Source organism: Styela clava, chromosome 9 (genome assembly GCF_964204865.1).
Source record: "Styela clava chromosome 9, kaStyClav1.hap1.2, whole genome shotgun sequence".
Taxonomy (NCBI): Eukaryota; Metazoa; Chordata; class Ascidiacea; order Stolidobranchia; family Styelidae; genus Styela; species Styela clava.
The window spans coordinates 6,220,396-6,239,219 of NC_135258.1; the positions used below are offsets into that span (position 1 = coordinate 6,220,396).

Below are 18,824 nucleotides of genomic sequence, written 5' to 3' on the forward strand. Positions count from 1 at the left end.
TTTCTTTCTGGTACATTACTTCACATTAAAAAGAATAATATTATTTAAATGTTTATAAAATAGAAGAAAACGCTTACTTTCTATATCACATAATACACACCGATACTGTAGTATCGCAAGAATATTGGACAATCAATGCGAATGCAAAAAAGGAATTTCCTGTGGAGTGATTATATCAAACAATTCTCAATGTTTTTCTATATAGTTATATTATGATGAATTTTTGATTTGAATAATCGACACATTTGTCGACAATTTTGGTCCTTTTCGATATTTCGGGATAACAAAGGCATATGTATAGACAAACAATATTATCTAAAATTTAAAAAAAATTAAAAGACATTTTATTTTAAGACAAAGAGACAAAATTTAATTTTGTATAATTTTACCAATTAAATCAAACAATGCTCCAAAATCATTTGACTTAACACTGTGGCCGATGAAATTTATATTGCAAAGATCATTATGAGAACAGATGTGAGCGTGATGTATTTTCTATCAAAATTCAAAATAGATTCGCCTATTCGAAATAGATTATCTTATACTTTGGAAAATTTCCTAACTAAATTTCAGATTAGTTTTTCTTTGGCTTCATTGCTCCGAAATTCTCTTCTTCGGCGATCTACCAGGTATAAAGAAGCCGTCCTAAGACGGGGTTTTACCGCATGAACGCATGGATGATCTCAAAACCTTGCACTTGCTCAGTCCCGACGATAATACGTAATTGGGCGTAGCCTAAAGAGAGAGAGCCTAATGTACAGGAAGGGTCTCCTTTGAAAACTACTTCACGGAAACTAATACCGTGTGTAATTTGGGGTAAGGTCAGGTAAATTTAGGCCAAATATTACAAATAAAACTAAACTCAGGATTGCCTGTTGTAACCCATGTTGGGCATCCTCAAAAGTCAATATTAGTTTAAGGTGTTTACCTAATAACTTAATCAGAAGTAATTTTTTTGAGTTTATTTTTCATTTTTTGGACGAAGCTTCAATTTCGCAACGTAACGTTATAAAGTGACTTATAATGCTGTAGGCTTTGTTCAACGCCCAAATGCTGGTCTGTGCAACTTATATGCTTATAACCTATATCGTGAAAATATTTAAAACAATTTTCCATTGGATCCTCAACAATTGCTTGCTTTATGCTTTCTAATTAACCTTGTTTTATATTGTACATCGCTAAATCATAAGAATTTGTTATACTTTACAAAAAGTTTTAAACTTAAATATGCAATTTTTGCGTTCTGCAGGGGGTATTAGAATTTTTTATAACTCAAGGAATATATTGAAAAATAGTTAGAAAAACGGGAAACCAAAATGTGGAAAATTGTTCTTTGTCTTTGCATTGTAGTACGGATATCGAAGGGACAAATTGAAGATTATACTGCAGTTGGTGAGTTTTCAGTCTTATGAAATGTGGAGTTTGCCATATGGTCTGAGCGATGTGATATTTCGAATCCCATTTTGATAAGCTTTTGATAGAAGGTATAACATAATGAATATGCATGAAAAACATATTTTTATCCCTATACCGCATGGAATAGCGAGTTCTCTTTGGCTCCCTTTATGCGTAAACACTCATTTGGGGATATTTAACATACCAATCAAAGTTTTATTCAAATTGTTCCCGTAAAAAGCTGATGGAAATGTGAATATGTTTTTGTTCTATGCATGCATCATAACTTTATTTTTTCAAATTCGTAACTTACAGAATCAACGTTTATTTTTTTGTAAAGTTATACGTCGATAAAGGCGAAACAGTTCATTAACTCGAGCGTCGGAAAAAACGCTGAAATAAAGTGATAAAAACACGCTGTACATCCATTAATTGCTGTCATTGTCTGGTCTGTTTCTCTGGTTTCGCCAGGCCTCAAACTTAACTCTGCCATATCTAACTGAGCAGAAACCCGACAAAAATACTGTGACCGAAACCGGTACAACTATAGCAAATAAATGGTAAATAAATGAGATGTCTCCGGATATTGCTAACTTGTTGGCTGTCTCAGACTTGCAAGTCGCCCGTTCACCATTCAGAGACAACGCTTACGTGTATGAAGATACGTTAGAAAATTTCTATTTGCTTTTATTCATAGATTTTCTGCCTGTTTTTAGGAGTTAGAGATAGGAACAACTGAGTAGTTTCAATAATTTTATGATAATATTTTTCAGTTCCGAATGTACCAAATCCGGTGACACAAGGCGCTGTTACTCCAACCAGTATTGAAATATCATGGCCTGTTCAAACCCCAGCTGTTGGACAAACAACATATGAAGTCACATACACAGATGGCACCACGTATAAATCAGTAGATATAGCAACATCATCATTGACCCTTACTGGATTGACACCAAACACAGAATACACCTTAACGGTAATATTTTTCATATGAACCATCCGCGTAGGTAAACATAGGATAGAAAAACATTTTTTATTGTGCTTTACTGATAGTCAAATAATCCGCCGTAGGGTGATTCATGTGGCTGCTGGTCGTTTACGAGTTCCTCTACCATCAATCCCACGCATGTGAAACAAATAACTGCCAAATTAATCCTATACTTGATATGAACTGATAATCGAACGAGAGACCGTGGTAACTTATATCAGGGGTATGCAAACTTCGGCCCGCGGGCCAAATGCGGCCCGCAAAGAAAAATTATGCGGCCCGCGGAGAAGTGCCAATTTTGAAGGATGTGCCCGCGAAAAATGCTTTTAGTTTAATTAATCTGGAACGTACGAGCAATTCTAATTTCCTTGCGTCGCGAAGCCTACACCAGTACCCGAGTGCCACTGTCATATCAGTGAAACTAGCTAGAAAGATTCTGTTGGATAATACACAATGTTATAAAAGCCTGTTTCTTCCTTACTGAATTCGTTTAATAAAGTCGGTGTGACAATAAATTCAAATAGCAGTTTTTTTAGAAATTTGTGCGTTTCAACTCAACGTTTCTGCCATGACCCCGAACAATGCCGTAGGTCGTAAGATCAATACCAAACGGAAACAAATTTTGTACTTGCATATACGGTAGAAACTCTACGAAAGGCTCTGGATACAAAACATCCAACTCACGAGAATTCTTTTCGTAAAAATATTGCTTTGACTAACGTAAGATTTTCTACATCGAAAAGCCGAAACCGAAAAGCGCGTGTAGTGACATCTGTTTATTTTCGATTAATTTAATACTGTGCTTGAAGCACGGATATCCAATTCGAATTCATTATTCGAATATCGCGAACTTCGATTATCATTTTTTCGTGTTTGTAAGAATACCGAATATGTCGCACATATTCTAGCGCCGTCGTCAATGTTTGGATTTAAAACATCCTACAATTATTTCATTTTTTGTTGTAATCGAAGGCAGTCGTATGCGGCGCGTAAATATTATCGTATATTTCAATTTTGTCGAGATAGTGTGTGTGGCCTGGGTAATAAATCTAAAAGCAAATTGTCTTGTAATTAATTGTTTTCACCCTTTCGATAGTGACCGAACATAGAGGCAAATTTTTTTATTTAATGCAATTTAGATCGCATGAAATAGCTCTTAAATATTATTTAATATCTAACGCGACGTCGTTGATGACAATATCGTTCAGTTTAAGTTGACGGTATTAATTAATAATCAAAAATAAAATCATAACTGCCGACATGGAATATTTAAATCGGCGCCAAAATAAAAGAAGATTCCGGTCCTTATTCTGTTTCATTGACAGATGGGATATTTGGAATCAGGTTCACTCATTTGATAATGATGATGATCACGTATTTTTCTGAATCAACGAATGGTGTCGTAAGCAATATAAAAATTTATGTTCGTGGTGCCTACACTGCCACACGCAAATCAACTATCTGCCACCCCCATTGGCCCGTTCGTTTCCCGTGGGTTCGTACAATTAGTCTCACTCAGTTAACAGTCAAAACTAAATAAAATAAAAAATAAAACTGCAAAATAAAAAGAGTAAATTCTAACTCTGAATTTCATGTGCGTGTTCTTATTTTCGTGCATTACGTTCTTTCATAGATTTCAACTTTTAACGCCTCCTCCGACCGCCGTTCTCCCACCCTCCACGGTCTTTGCTTAGCCCAGTCAAATATTATATCCGTGTTTTGTGGGGCTTGGAACGAATTTATGCATTTTCTGGTAAACAGCGTCCGTACTTACGGAATTTTCTGTATATACGAAGTGGCTTGGAACAAATTAATTTCGTTCCAATTACGGAAACCCCTTCGAAAGTAGAAAATTCTTTAAGGTACACAGGGTAAGAAGAAAGAACAAAGAAATACCTAATAACAACCACAAATTTTTCCAGAGACTTTCGTAGGTAGTTTTTCTAGGTGCAGCCCGCGGCTTTACCCAGTTACTTGTATTTGGCCGCCTGTAAAAAAGGTTGCACACCACTGCCTTATATGAATAATCCGTTTTATTGGCTTTTCTCTGAGGTGAATATAAAAAAAATCATTGGTGTAATATATTATTCCTTTTTGAAGACCAGGATAATAATTCCGTAGAAACTCTTTTAAGCTGAAGTGTAAAATTCTAAAGAATCATCAAAACCTATTTAAATGACAAATAAATAGCTCAATCATTAGGCGGTTACTATTAAAATTTGCAGGTGGTGGCAACAACAAATGCCGGTAGTACTGCAGCAACTGATGCATTAGTTATCCGAACTGCAGAAGACAAACCAACCGCTGTTAGAAATTTGACAGCTGCTTTTGAAACTTCAAATTATACAGTAACAGTAGCATGGGAAATACCACAACCTACTAAAGGAGATATCACAAAATACAAGTGAGAAAACTGAAATAATATATTTGAGCTTTCAATTGTACACAGATTTTTTGCAATGTTATGTGGAGCTTCCATCCATCATCACCTTGATTCTTGACATCAATCAGTATTTGACTTTGGTTTAGTTTTCATCGTATGATGATGATCTATGACATGTGTACTGCTCATCGCAATACCTAATAACATTTCTCACAAAGCTATGCAATCTTGGAATACGTTCATCTTCATTTTTATACTGCATTTTACATGCTTTTCCTTCAAAACAAGTCTTTGTCGTACAACCACTTCAAAATAAATAAATACTAATTTTGACAGGATGACGAAATTCTTCGTTATTTTGACATTACCAATCTAATTTAAATACACTCTGAGTGAGATCACGGTCTGCAAACTTCGTATAATGAAACTTTCTATGTTATTCAGTGTAAAATGGACTGCCAGATCTGAGTCTGGTGGTAGTGACACAACCGTGACGACATTTCCAATCACAGCAACACAGTCTCTTACTGATTATGTCATCAGTGTGACGGCATTCACAAGCGCTGGTGAAGGTCCAGTAGACCAAGTCACAGTTACCACACCAAAATTAGGTAAGTCTTCAATATATTAGATAGTACAGTATCACAAGAAATTTCTTGTCTATCGTATGAAACCTTTTGTATGACCAAGTCACGAATTTATTTATTCATTGAATTTATTCATTTTCTACTCAGTTCCTGAAGTGCCTCAAGACGTCGCAATAAGTAGTATCACCAGTTCAACAGCAGTTGCAAAAATCACACCTCCGAACAATACTCATATTGCTGTCACCCAATATATTATAACAGTGAGGTAACATATTATTTGTTTTTTATTGCAATCATTTATTGTCCTTAATTAAGAGATAAGGTAGAAACCTTATAATTTGAGGTATTATTCAAAATATCAACATTTAACATGTGATGTAATCGTTATTTTTACTTGAGGCAGAGAAAAAAAAATTCTATTTTACAAATTAAAAATATTCATTAGGCTGGTTGCATATTTCGACTTCAATTAGCAATAATTTAACAATAGAAACAGCGGTTAAGTTCCTAACTCAGAAATAACAACTCTGACTCGCTACTCAAAAATTTCTTCTCCAGCTTCGACCCAGGGTAATAAAATACGACTTCAAGTCTGAAACAATGAAAAACATTCCTAATTCCAAGGTCCCTGCTACCCACACAAAAAACTGTGTTATAGGGTCACACTTTGTTTGTATGACATTATATACATTAGGTTTATTTCTATATCAATTACTCCCGTTATATATATCACTATGTGCAACATATTCTACATCTCTTTTCAGTCAAGAAATCGATGACTGCAATTCATTTAATGACGCAAGTTGCAATGAGAACGACCAGCAAACATTTGCAGCTACAGCTGACAACAGATACACATTAACTGGCCTCCAAGCCTACAGGTAAAGTTTTTTATTATGTACAATATTATTTTTTACGATATTTGTTGATAAAAAAAAAATCTGATATATTTCGTGTTGTAATATTCAGGAAAACATAAAATTGAAGTTGTTGATTTTGATGATTGATTTTTGAATGGCAAAAAGCACAGTGTGACAACAAACGATTGAGCTTTTTGAGATAATGCTTCTGCCAGTGTAGTCTTTTGTCTTATTTCTATTTTTAAACAAACCATAAATAACCTTCATGATTTCTTCTTCATTATTCATCATTCATTTTTTTAACATAGAAAATACGTCGTTTCTGTGGTCGCCGTATCTCTCGGTGGAAGAGGTGAATCATCCTCGAATTTGACGTTTAATACAGCCACTGGACGTAAGTATCCTGAATAAAACAATTGACAAGCTGATCAATTTTTAAGTATATATATTCTCTAAATGTCTATTACAATAACATTTTATGTTTAATTAACATATACTTTTTTACAGCTCCAAACCCTATCTTTAATGTATTGACTGTATCTCTACCTGGAAAAATTGTTGTGACCTTCAACGCCGGAACCCCGATTACTGGACCCACAGCTTATGGAGTAGTCTTGACTGCGCCAGATGGAACCAGCATCACTTCGTCGGTTAGTACGCGCATATATATAATATTTAAATACGCAAATGATTTAAATGATGTTGTGCGTTTTTTCGATTCAAATATTGTATACCAAACTAATGTTAGAAGTTCAAAGTCGGAACCTCAAACGAAAACTAAAAAGACATACAACCATAGTGTTTTGGAAGTTAGACTTGATGTCGTGTTTTTTTTATTTGCTGTATACTTAGCGACGAATAGGAATGTTCACAAATAATGAGAAAAACAGAGTTGGATACTATCTGCAAAGTATTATTAAATAGAAATTTAAAAAATAAATTGATATATATGGCTTGAAGAAAACTGGCAAAATTGATGGCTCTTGGCCCCTTTCCGGCATAATTTAGTACTCATTGTTACAGACAAAGTTTCTTTGTTTTATTTGATATATATTTGACCTGGGGCTATCTCGAGATATATCGGTCATTGCACTTTGTCGAATGACCGTTCAGGAAATTACTCCCTTCAAGGCGATTTCACCATCTGTTCGTTGGCAGGAATGAGCATGTCAGCGTAAACAAAGTCTGTTCTTTTTCTCTCGTTTTTGTTTGTTTAATATTTCGAATAATTGCCAGTCGGCTGTTTACCGTTTATTTCGTGTTAAGAGTTAGCTGTTTAAGTATGTTATTAACCTGCCTGTTGGTTTGGTCGTAAACTTTAGCAACCTTCAATATTGTTGTAATCAATTGATTATTGGACCTCAACATTGCTATATCAATTTATTCGGACTTCTACATTCTACAATACTGGAATCATTTGTTTTTTTATCACCACACAATTTCGTATTTCACGTGACTGCAATAGATCTCAATCACATTCAAGTTGTGGAGTTGTTAACATCGAGAAACCAGGCAGGTTATACATAAAAGAAAGTTAATAGCGCGAAGTGTCACCTCCCAACACGTTATAGGCTTCTTGTAGAGCCTCATCATAAGTACTAAGTCGCTTATAATCTACACTCCTGAACCCACTGTTTATGATTCCATTAGTATTTATAGTGTTGTTTTGATTGATAGGTTCCGAATCCCATTATGATAATGCTCAACAGAGTGAAAATACTCGGTGAAATAACCTTATCGAGCAATGAAACTAGGAAGAACGTTTTTTTTTAGTAGGAAAAGGAGTTGAGGGAAAAATAAAATCAGTTTTGCGCCTAGCATTGTGGCCACCCCACTAACTTCTCCACGAGCCCCAGATTGGAAAGTACTGATATGTCTACATTCGATAAATGCAGAAACATTAAATTTAAATAAAAACCGTTATTCCAGGTTCAAGCATCTGTATCGACGTCGATATCTATAACGGTTCCAGGTGTTGAAGACAATACTGTTTATGCTCTTACTATTACATCAAATGTTGACCGAGTTGGTCCATATCTATTACCACCAGGAACAACCGTTACATCAGGTATGAAATTTACGTGAACATGTATGATATTTTATACAAACTGTTACCCATTTTCCTCAAAACTAGTATCAGGACAACAAGACTAGCTGTACATACATACAAGATGTAATATGTGTTTCGGAGAACGCAAATCTTTTTGTCTCAGTATCGCATATTAAAAATATCATACGTGGATCAGGACATCAGGTGAAGAGTGTGCAGTTTAATCACGGATCATTGACACATCAATTAGCTACTTGTGTATTTCTTAGCAATATTGTCAGTAGATACTGATTTAAATGTAATTTCAAGCACTTAACACCCGTAGAGTAATGAATCTACCGACACCATACGTCGATAAATCATAGCATTTCAAATTTTTCACCTCTAGCTCAAACCATAGTTGCCTAGAATGACGCTGATGCCAAGGCGCCGTTTAAAGAAGCCTCCATAAAATATCAAATAAAATATTCTAGTAGATACGATTTAAAATTACGAAATTTTAGAAGTTGATATATTTGTCTTACAGCACCTTCAAGTCCGTTATTCACCGTCGCACGTGATAGTGATGTTCAGCTTACACTGGCAATACAAGCTGTAGATGGAGCAACATCTTACTTGGTTTCATATATACAGGTAATATGACTGTTTCTTACAATATACGTTATGTGCAAGCTTCGTACATTGTACTGGCCAATTGTAGCTTGCTATTGAATTCACGTCCAATTACCCAGTAATTGCAAATACTTTGACGGTAATACTTTGATTTCAAAATTGGTTGAAGATGCAAAAAGCGAATACGAAATCAACTCTTTTTATATATTGCAAAAAAGTATTATACTCTACTTTTGAATTTTTCAAATATACTACAATCATCAAAATTTTGTTGCAGTTGTTCAAATTCAAACTCAAACTGACAAGTGTAGAAGCATCTTTATCTGTTGATGCTATAAATATTACCTGATGTCAATGATTTTAAGCTTTTAAAGCAGAAATTTTACACCATAAATTAGCTTGTTATTTTTTATTTTTGAACATTTGAAGTTGATGCCACAGTTATTATTTAAAAGCCTCATCTCAGAATATAAATATTAATATATACTCATAAATTTCAGGCCAATTGTCCCAACTGCACTGCTCAGACTGCAACGTCTACTGACACAACTGTAGTTCTGAGTGAACTCACAGCATATACAACATACAGGTATGTTAAGTTTTATTGCCTATGTTATGAAGCTATAACCGAGAATATCGGTCGGAGACCGAAGACTTATCGATCGAAACTGCAGAATAACAGATAATAACCGAGAATATCGGTCGGAGACCGAAGACTTATCGATCGAAACTGCAGATCGAAACTGCAGTTTCGATTCATGACTCTATAGTGACACCGCGTGTCAAATCACTAATTAATTAATAACTCGCTAATACGCATAATTCATCCAAAATCAATAGGCTTCTGGTCGGGATATGATGAATGCACATGCAAAATTCAATCACGCCTTCGTGAGATATCGCGTGAATCTAACAGACAGACAGACAAACAGACAAATACCTATCAACATCCTTACCGATCTAAAGATCGATAAGTAACAAGTTCTTACACTTGTTACTATTGACTATTTATAATCATTTTTGTCTTATTTTGACTGATGGAATTTTTTATACAAGGGGAATTAAAACTCATAAATTTCCTAAATGCATCTACAAAAGAAGAAAATTTATATGACACTGTAGCCAAGCTATAAGTAGTCTTTGCGTGCTTTACACAAAAGTCATGTTCTCTCACGATTATGTCCAAATAACCTGAGTTGTTCTTTTTTGTCACTCTATATTTCAACTTGTCATACGGATCACAAAAAAAATAGCAAATATGATTGGACCGAGCGGTATTACAATTCTCCCTTTACATCATAACGTTGGTATTCCATTTATAATTGAATTCGCTGCTCTCACTTATTCAAATAGAAGATATTTGTTCAATTCACTTGTTTGATTTGCCGCAATTCTCCTTTTTAACTTCACAAGGAAATTTTATACCGCAATTTCCACCTAGACCCGCTAGTCTGTAGAATCTCTTCCTCGGAGCTATTTGCTCGTATTTTGTGTCAACACCTTTCCAACATTCAATAATTTATTTCTTCTCTATATTTGCAGAATATCTGTATTTGCTGTCTCCGCAGCTGGAACGAGTTCGGGATCTACCTTATCACAGCAAACAAGGGCAGGAAGTAAGTTTATTTTCTTCGGATAGCGTTGTTACAATGTTTATTTTCTGTTCTATAAAATAATCCAACCCACCCATTTTGTGTGTACCTTTTGAATGTAATACAAATGTGACTGACATGAAGCCAAATGCCATTGTAGATGTTAAAACGACTGCTGTTTTGCATCTGTTTACAAAATCAAGACTGCCCGAGAGGAATGATTTTAAACCAATCATATCCTATAGAAGCAGTCAATGACATTGAGTTAAAGATGCCAGAAAATCCGAATTATTTATATATACCTCCATTGTAGACTTTGCAATGTAAAAACTTCATGCCAGATCAAATATCCAAATGTGGAACCTGCCAGATACATGATCAAATATATGTACCCACGCATTGTACTTTTTCACACTTTCAAGCTCCTACTCTCAGAGATCAAAACTACAGAATATCTTTTACAAATACGAGCGATACAGAGACGTACCCTCCCTATTACACTGTCACAGTTAACAACGTATGTGAAGAAAAGCATGTTGTATTCAATGAAGATACTGGAGTAATCACAAAAATGATTTATATAGTTACTCAAGATGGATCAACAGGTAAATGGAATTATACCTACTTTTAAAACTCAAATGATATTCATAAATATATATGTTTATTTTATGCTTTTTTCTACAAATAAAGCTGTTTATAAAAGCCATTGATATGTCTGATTCAGAAGCTAGTATTTTTTTTTTCGGAATGACCAGATTTTCTAGTTCAGCATTTGTTACCCATTTTATTGGGTAAGTTAGTGTTCATGTGATTTTAACCCATTTTAATCTGCGATACAAAAATACTTAAAACCAAAGTTGTTTGTTGAGTACAAGTAGACCAAAATCGGGTCGATTAAATTTAAATTTGCCCAATGATGTATGTTAAAAGATCTGCGATTTTGATCGCTGCAAGAACACTCTAGCAAAGTGATTCATAGTCTGTTGTTCACTTTGTTTCAAAATAAAAATTTTCCATGAATTACTATAAACAACATGTTGAAAGACTAATCTTGGCCATTAATATTTCAGTCAGCATTGATTTATCAAGATTTTGGGCAACTTCTTCCAAAGAAGATGTTTCTTCCCCTTATGTTACCCTTACCGTTCCATGCGAAAATAACAGTGATCGAAAAAGGCGTGCTGTTGTGAACAATGGTGTAGTTATTGGTAAGTTCATTATTGTAACTGATAATTTTACAAAAAAATATAATGTTTTCAGTGGTGGATGTTACCTTGGCCCTTGACCCCATAAAATTTTTTCATATTCTTTCCAGCCAATGCCAATGCTAGATGTTTTATGTTTATTTTAAAAAGGTTTCAGCGAGAGCGTGTAAATGAATACACTTTGCAAAAGCTCAATATATTTCAAAATACTCAGGCGGTTGCCGTGAAAAATTATAGACAGATAATTTTAGCATATCCTATTTCTGTTTTTTCAGGAACGTTTTTTGGTTACCGCAAATGTACTTTAACTCTTTTACTGAATATTTCGATTTATACCCATACTTTGATACATACCCACCTTCAAACATATTTCCTTGCATAAAGGTGCTGACAATACTTGCCAAACGGGTACGAATAGAGAATGTAATGGACAATTGAAACCAGACACAGCTTACACTATACGAGTATGTGGTGCGAATGAAGAAAACAATTCAGTTTGTACTAAACCGAGTGTAATTGTAAATACTGATTCTGAGCCTCCATGTAAGTAAATATACACTGTGTGAATTATATGGATTTTTTCCGTGGGCTATATGGACTTGCCAAGCTTGGTTGAGAACCTGTACGTTTATTGTCTTCAAACATTTATTGCTGAAAAACAAGTCTGCTATATAAACTCGATCTGAAACTTTAAATCTGAAACATTCGTATATCATTAGAGCCAGAGATTTTATACTGAAAATGAATTTATCCAGCAGAGCTGAATTGGGGTAAATTTTACAACAAGAAAATATGTTAACACATTTATCCGTAGCACATATAGTGGCTGTGCATTAGCTAACGATACTTCATCTTACTATGGAGAGACTGTCCAGATCATCAACATGTGTTCATATTTTCTTTACGGTACGTAAACGGCAGTTTACAATTTTACATCATCGTTGATAAATTCAATTTTGCTTTTGGAAATTTGGAAATTGGAAAACGATAGAATGAAATTTGGAGAACCCTTGATATGAGATGTGGGTTACAAAATAGAATGCAAAGAAACTAACCTTAAGCTAGGTTTTAAAATAAATGTTATTTAGCGTTTTACCCTTTTTTTTCAGCACGTGGAGCAGGTGAAATAGCTGCGATTGTGCTTATCTCCATCTCATCACTCATTATCATCATTCTTATTATTGTATATTGCGGGGAAAGAAGGTAATCACATTGATATCAATAACATTATTGTCGTACCATAAGGTAATATTAAACAGACTATCTTAGCACGCCATAGATAGATTGATCCAATCGTTTATTTGCAAATCAAGAAAGTTATTTGCGTTAAATTAGCTTTTTGAATTTTCTTTTGTTAGTATAAATGATTGAAAAAGTTTGTAAAAAAGTAGTTTGTAGACGAGTGTCTTTTGAAGTCTTATTCATATGGAGAGTGTTTTTTAGTGTTTTTAGTGTTTTACCTACAATTTTTTTTAACCAGGCGGTCTTATTTTGGAAAACATAGAGTATCCAGACGTGGAAAACCAAATCCAACATTTGAAAGTACGAAGAGTCAACAGAAATGTCAGGTGGATCCAGCAGAAAGCCTCAGACACAATAAGCAGTTGTGAGTATCTCATTAGAAAGCATATTTTGAAAATTTCACTTACATCTCAAATTTTGATCGCAGCTATAAAAGCAGTTTGTATGAAAACTATCTGTTATATATCATTTCCCCCCTTAATATAGTCTTTATTTTAGCACTCAATTTGTTTTGATGCTACTTTATTACAATCGTCACCTCTCCTATTTGTTTTTATAGTTCTTTTGCAAGCGTTTAGGAGGAAAGGGTTTTTAGTTTTTTTATGGCTCAATTTATACAAAATATATATTAAATATTATACCATACTTGACATTTTTAATTTTTTTCAGGCGTAACAAGCAAAAGAATGGCGGTCTGAATACAGCTATAATACTAATCTACAAGCGATAGAAATTTCAAACATAACCTTTTTTTATAAATTTACTCCAACTATAATATGAATTATGACAACTAATTTATTTCTCGTGGAAATTAAGGAATTATTTCATATATCGTAATAGCATATTCTCCAACATGAATGAACCTGCCAAATTATAGAATATACAGTAACAAAGTCAATAATATTGAATAGAAATATAGCTAATCCCAAATGGAAATTTTACTTGTCCGTGTTTTCATAATGCACATGATAAAACGATCCTTTGTTCACATCTTCCACTATTCATTAATTATGATAAATGTCCAAGCCATTTTGCTGTTTTTTTTATTAGAAAATAATCAATTTTGTAGAATATTCCTGCAATTAAACTACATCTAAATAGTAATGCATAGTTCTTTAAGAGTCAAAAGATTCAAATTTTTTTCATTATTTTCGTTCTTCAATCAAACAATCATATTTTGTCTTGCTTGTATGCAAACTAACTATCAGTATTTTATGCACAACTAAGATTAACAATACCTATTTCGTGTGTCTTCAACTTAACTTCTATCACTTCATACTAATAGGTTTAAATAAACCACAAAATTAATAGTAGTCGAGTTATGTATGGTTGATGAAAATATAAAATGGTGAGTTGAAACGCATAAAATAAAACTTCTGTTCAAATTTATTGTCACACCGACTTTAAACTAATTTGGTGAGAACCACGTCCTTATAACATTGTGTAATATGCAACTGGATTTTGCTACCTAGTTTCGCTTATATGACAGTGGCACTCAGGTACTGGTATAGGCTTTGCAAGGCAAAGGGATCAAAATGGGTCGCACGTACCAAATTATCTAAACTAAAATCTTGTTTCGCGGGCACATCATTCAAAACTTGCACTTCTCCGCGGCCGCACAATTTTTCTTTGCGGTCCATATTTGACTCTCGGGACGCAGTTTGTACACCCATGTATTATAGGTTTCATGTTCGCACAGTTACAAACAGCAAAGACCATCGTCACGCGTTTCTGGTCAAAAAGCCGAAACATTTTGAGACGATATTTTTACAATGACTTCTCATAGGGTACTTTTTTTTATTTCATGCGAAACCGTAACGCCTCATACTGATCGTTTGTAAAGTTGTGTTTGGGTATTGTGAACAAAAACATGCTATGTGAGATTTCCAAGATGGATTAAAATCAGATGTTCAGTACTACATAGGAATTCCATCCACCACCAGCAAACAATCGTCTCTCATAAACGATTTTAACCACTATCAACTCAGCTTAAAGCCAGAAATGACAAATTAAACATTGTTTCTTGTTCTGAGGAAAAGTGCAAACATTTTATGAAAGCATTTTGATTATGCATATCATGCCATCTCTTGATCAGTGTGGTACTGCATTACGGATATGGGTATAATCAAATTATTAAACCCTCACTTCTTGACTAAGGTTTAGTGCTGAGCGAAAAGATTAAACACTTCAGGAAAAAGCGTGTAAAAGAAAATAATCAGTATATAGTTTTAGGCGTGTGCCATACTTCGCTGTTTTTTAATTTAGATTAAATAGCGCATGGACTTGTCTATAACCTTGTTTGGGATGAGAACTAAAACACATAACTAAATAAATAAAAGACTATTCTTCATCCTTCATTTTTTACTTTAAGTCATTTGTTCCACACGCGTTTACTTCGACCAAGGCTCTGTAAAAGCAGCCAGTGATATATAACGCGCTACTTTATATAAAAAAACCGGAATCTGTCACAATTTACCGCTAGATGTGTGGTTCCATACTTCACTCATCTGTTCTGTAATTACAACATAATAAACCCATATCTACTTGTCTCTCATCTTGTACTTAGAGGTGATATAATGACATTTATGAGAGAGGCTGCACTTTTTTCTCGAATTTAATTTTGTCGGAGTAATAAGTTATCATAAGTGTAGCATCCTAAATTACCCTAACGAAAAATTGAATCTCCAGCGCAATCTGTATTCCTTACTCCAACCTGTTTTTGGCATGCTCGTTTATATGAACCATATAAATAGTTTAGTGTTCATTGTTGTTGCTTATAAATTACTTCAATTGACATTTACATTTTTATCATTAGCTACTACAAGAAATAGTATAGAATTGAATTAAATAAAGTTCACAAACGACTATATTCAAATATTTTAAAATTCTTTGAACAAGTTGAAATATATCATTTCCTGGTAACTAGAATCTACAAACATGTACTAGACTAAACAAATGAAAAACTAAACGTTGATACTTTTCCAGAATTCATGATCAACAACCTGCTGAATTGTTGGCCGTTGGTCTTCATCTTTGTGAGTCATTTGTGTATGCAAATCACGGGCTAAGTGAGGATTGGGAATCAGTAAATCACTACGATCATTATCTTGCGTAACATATTTGAATGACCTATATGTGTTAAGGTTGTCAGACCACAATCTATACAAGATATTACCCAGCATATTTATATCACTTTCAGTGCTAAGTTTTGAAAAAACTATGGAGGAAAATATGCTACGGTTATAAAGACTAATTTTCACGTTTTGCATGTCAAGTGAAAACAGAATACACCACTTCCATGTTCCATGAGCAATATTATGTTTATGCAGATGTTGTAGACCACTAACTAACTGTTTTGCTTGTACGAGAGCAAGTCTAGGATCAAAAGGAAATTTATTTTGTTTCCTCTCTTCGTAATATGTCTCAAGAGTTAGAAACTGGCATCTTTCAGTGACAACAAAATGTTTATTTCTTTCTTTTAACAAACCACTAGCAAAGACAGAGAGTACATTTGGATGTGGATGTTGCTGAAGAACTTTCGTTTTGTGAAGTAAGTCTTCATTCCAGTTGGAAAACACCCATATTTCTAAAGGTTTTGCAACTGAATTAGAAAGTTTCAGTTGGCCTTCATAAACTTTGAAATGAAAATTGTCATCAATCAATTTGTCTGTAAACCATCAGATGTCATCAGTTAAATGCTGGCGATCTGAAAATATCTCATTTAAAAAAAATGGAAAGTTAAATAAAAAACTCCATCTGAAATGAAGAACAATTTAATGATTTACAAAAAAATAGATATTAACACTGTGGGTTATATTATCCAAATAAAACATGGTTATGTTTAAAAATTTAAAACGCTTCCAGTCGCACATTTAAAATGCAAAGTTATATCAAGTATTCATATTCAGTGTAAGCAACATGTCTGGGACCGGATCGATGGATCTGAAACCAGAATTTAACCATGTTGAGGAAAACTATCAATGACAGAATCAATTTTAGCACAGACTTAGTTTTAAAGGTAAACGAACATTTATGATCACAAGATCAATTTATTCACTGAATTCAGGGTCCGGCTTAAGGTCAAATTGTCCGGCTTAAGGTCTTTGTGCACCACAAGTTTATCATGAATGTATTGTATTCCAGTGAATAACTGTTTTGCAAAATTCAGTGCAAGTTCAGGATCAAATGGGATTCCGTCATTCTTTTGATTTTCCACAAAACTTCTCAAGTTTTCTTGGTTACATTTGCAAATAGGTTTGATTAAACCTCTCATAGAACATGAATATGACGCGGCACACAGTTTGGGAACCGCTGGCCTAACTGCATCAAATCGCTTTTCCAAACTCCGAACGAACCAACAGAGATTTACGTATTTGTGCAATTATATAGCTTGTATATCATTGACAGATCAGTGAGTCTGTAAAGAGCTTCTTTAGGATACGATAAGAAATCAGTTTTAGCTTGTCAACGTAGCAAAAGGCGCGAGTGTGCGACGTATTACGTAGAAATAGAAAAAAAAAGAACAATTCCGAGTGTCGGTACCAATAGGGAAGGGAAGGTAGAAATGGGTTTTATTCAAACGCCTCAAACTCATTCCCAACACTCAATGAAGACTCGGATTTGCGCGTTCCAAAAGTAACGGTTCCGTCTTGAAGTGATATTTTATTCTCAACGCGGAACCTATATAATGCAAATAACTAGTTAATCTTAATAAAGCGACTCCACACTGGTCGATTATATTATTTTTAAGATTTTTGTGGAATTGAATTCAATTCCAAAAAAGCAAGTTACGTTCGTTAAGACTCAACTTTGACATTCTTTTACTTTTTTGTTATAAGACATAATAGGCCACGACATTTTGAATGATATCTCACTGTATTTCTTTCCTGGTGATTTACTTAAGTAAATTTTACTATTTTCCACTACTTATGATTTCCACAATGGTATGCAGCGATATCACGCTCGCTATTCCACACTATATTTTCTAACGACAATACATTACGAGTCAAGGAAGGATTTACGTGCGAACCTAATTACGCGACTCTGTAGCTGCCAACGCTTGAATGAACTATTTCGAAAAGGAGGTTGTTACTCGATCGTCTGTGCTAAATAAATTTGGTAAATTTACTGTGATTTTAGTGTGATATCGATACCAGGATATCGAGTAATGGTTATGTTCCAGAAAAGGTTTGATGCACAGGACAACGATGCCTTCCTTATATACAGCATTCATACCCTAATCGAGAATAATTTTTGAGTTGTTTGACCTTCAAATTTATCCCGGAATAAGACCGCACTATCCGATGACAACCACTGGTCTGTACAACCAATGTTTCAATACGCCGTACCGATTATTTGTAGAGCGCTATTGTGTATAAAAAATAACATGGCGTCTTTTTGTTATGGGTATTATTTTTTAGCGAAGATGTAGAACGCTACATGAGAAAAGTGTAATGGTATACTAGAGCCCTCGCTAATTTGAATTTACAAGCCCATCTGCGTGTCTTATGTAGGGTTTTATTTTTATATAACAAAACAGCTAGTTTTAAATCAAGTTTTTTTGTATCTTTTTATTTTTTATTGCAATATCCCTTGCATCGCAGTGAAACTATGCCATAATGTTGCGTTGTAGCAGCGGCACACGCTGCCGGAATTTTATTTTAATTTAAAAAATGGAGGGCCTGCTACGGTGCAGAAGCAGCAATCAGGGGCCAGCACACCGCCTAAATACGGCATACGATTACAATAATAGGGAAAATACATAGAACGGCGGCAATCTACGTAGGCTCGAATCAGGGCCGGATTTATACGATGAGACTCTCTACTAGGCTATGCCAATTGTGAGGCCCTTATGTAATGGACGTTTTAAAGCAATGATTACAATATCTTTGTGACATTTTTCCGGAATGG

At 34.3% G+C, this 18,824-nt stretch overlaps 2 protein-coding genes across 2 annotated transcripts; both read left to right on the top strand.

Annotated features, from left to right (window-relative positions):
* The first annotated feature begins 1,266 nt into the window (after positions 1 to 1,266).
* Positions 1,267 to 4,791, top strand: LOC144427250 (chitinase A1-like). The gene is made up of 3 exons (XM_078116136.1): positions 1,267 to 1,392; positions 2,169 to 2,371; positions 4,609 to 4,791. Exons 1-3 carry the CDS (start codon positions 1,317 to 1,319, stop codon positions 4,789 to 4,791), a joined length of 462 nt encoding a protein of 153 aa, XP_077972262.1. The 5' UTR covers positions 1,267 to 1,316.
* A 2,299-nt stretch (positions 4,792 to 7,090) lies between these two features.
* Positions 7,091 to 13,995, top strand: LOC120340024 (uncharacterized). Its single transcript, XM_078116137.1, has 11 exons — positions 7,091 to 7,123; positions 8,143 to 8,281; positions 8,790 to 8,896; positions 9,376 to 9,464; positions 10,418 to 10,491; positions 10,890 to 11,072; positions 11,538 to 11,675; positions 12,057 to 12,215; positions 12,782 to 12,875; positions 13,153 to 13,278; positions 13,584 to 13,995. Exons 1-11 carry the CDS (start codon positions 7,091 to 7,093, stop codon positions 13,642 to 13,644), a joined length of 1,203 nt encoding a protein of 400 aa, XP_077972263.1. The 3' UTR covers positions 13,645 to 13,995.
* The last annotated feature ends 4,829 nt before the right edge of the window (positions 13,996 to 18,824 follow it).

What these genes read in the sequence shown, in the direction of transcription:
- LOC144427250 (XM_078116136.1), top strand. Translation starts at nt 1,317, where the DNA reads ATGTGGAAAATTGTTCTTTGTCTTTGCATTGTAGTACGGATATCGAAG. An exon ending in TGAAGATTATACTGCAGTTG is followed by an intron (nt 1,393 to 2,168) that starts GTGAGTTTTCAG and finishes AATATTTTTCAG; the next exon opens with TTCCGAATGTACCAAATCCG. An exon ending in ACACAGAATACACCTTAACG is followed by an intron (nt 2,372 to 4,608) that starts GTAATATTTTTC and finishes TAAAATTTGCAG; the next exon opens with GTGGTGGCAACAACAAATGC.
- LOC120340024 (XM_078116137.1), top strand. Translation starts at nt 7,091, where the DNA reads ATGAGAAAAACAGAGTTGGATACTATCTGCAAA. An exon ending in ACAGCATATACAACATACAG is followed by an intron (nt 9,465 to 10,417) that starts GTATGTTAAGTT and finishes CTATATTTGCAG; the next exon opens with AATATCTGTATTTGCTGTCT. An exon ending in TACTGATTCTGAGCCTCCAT is followed by an intron (nt 12,216 to 12,781) that starts GTAAGTAAATAT and finishes CTTTTTTTTCAG; the next exon opens with CACGTGGAGCAGGTGAAATA.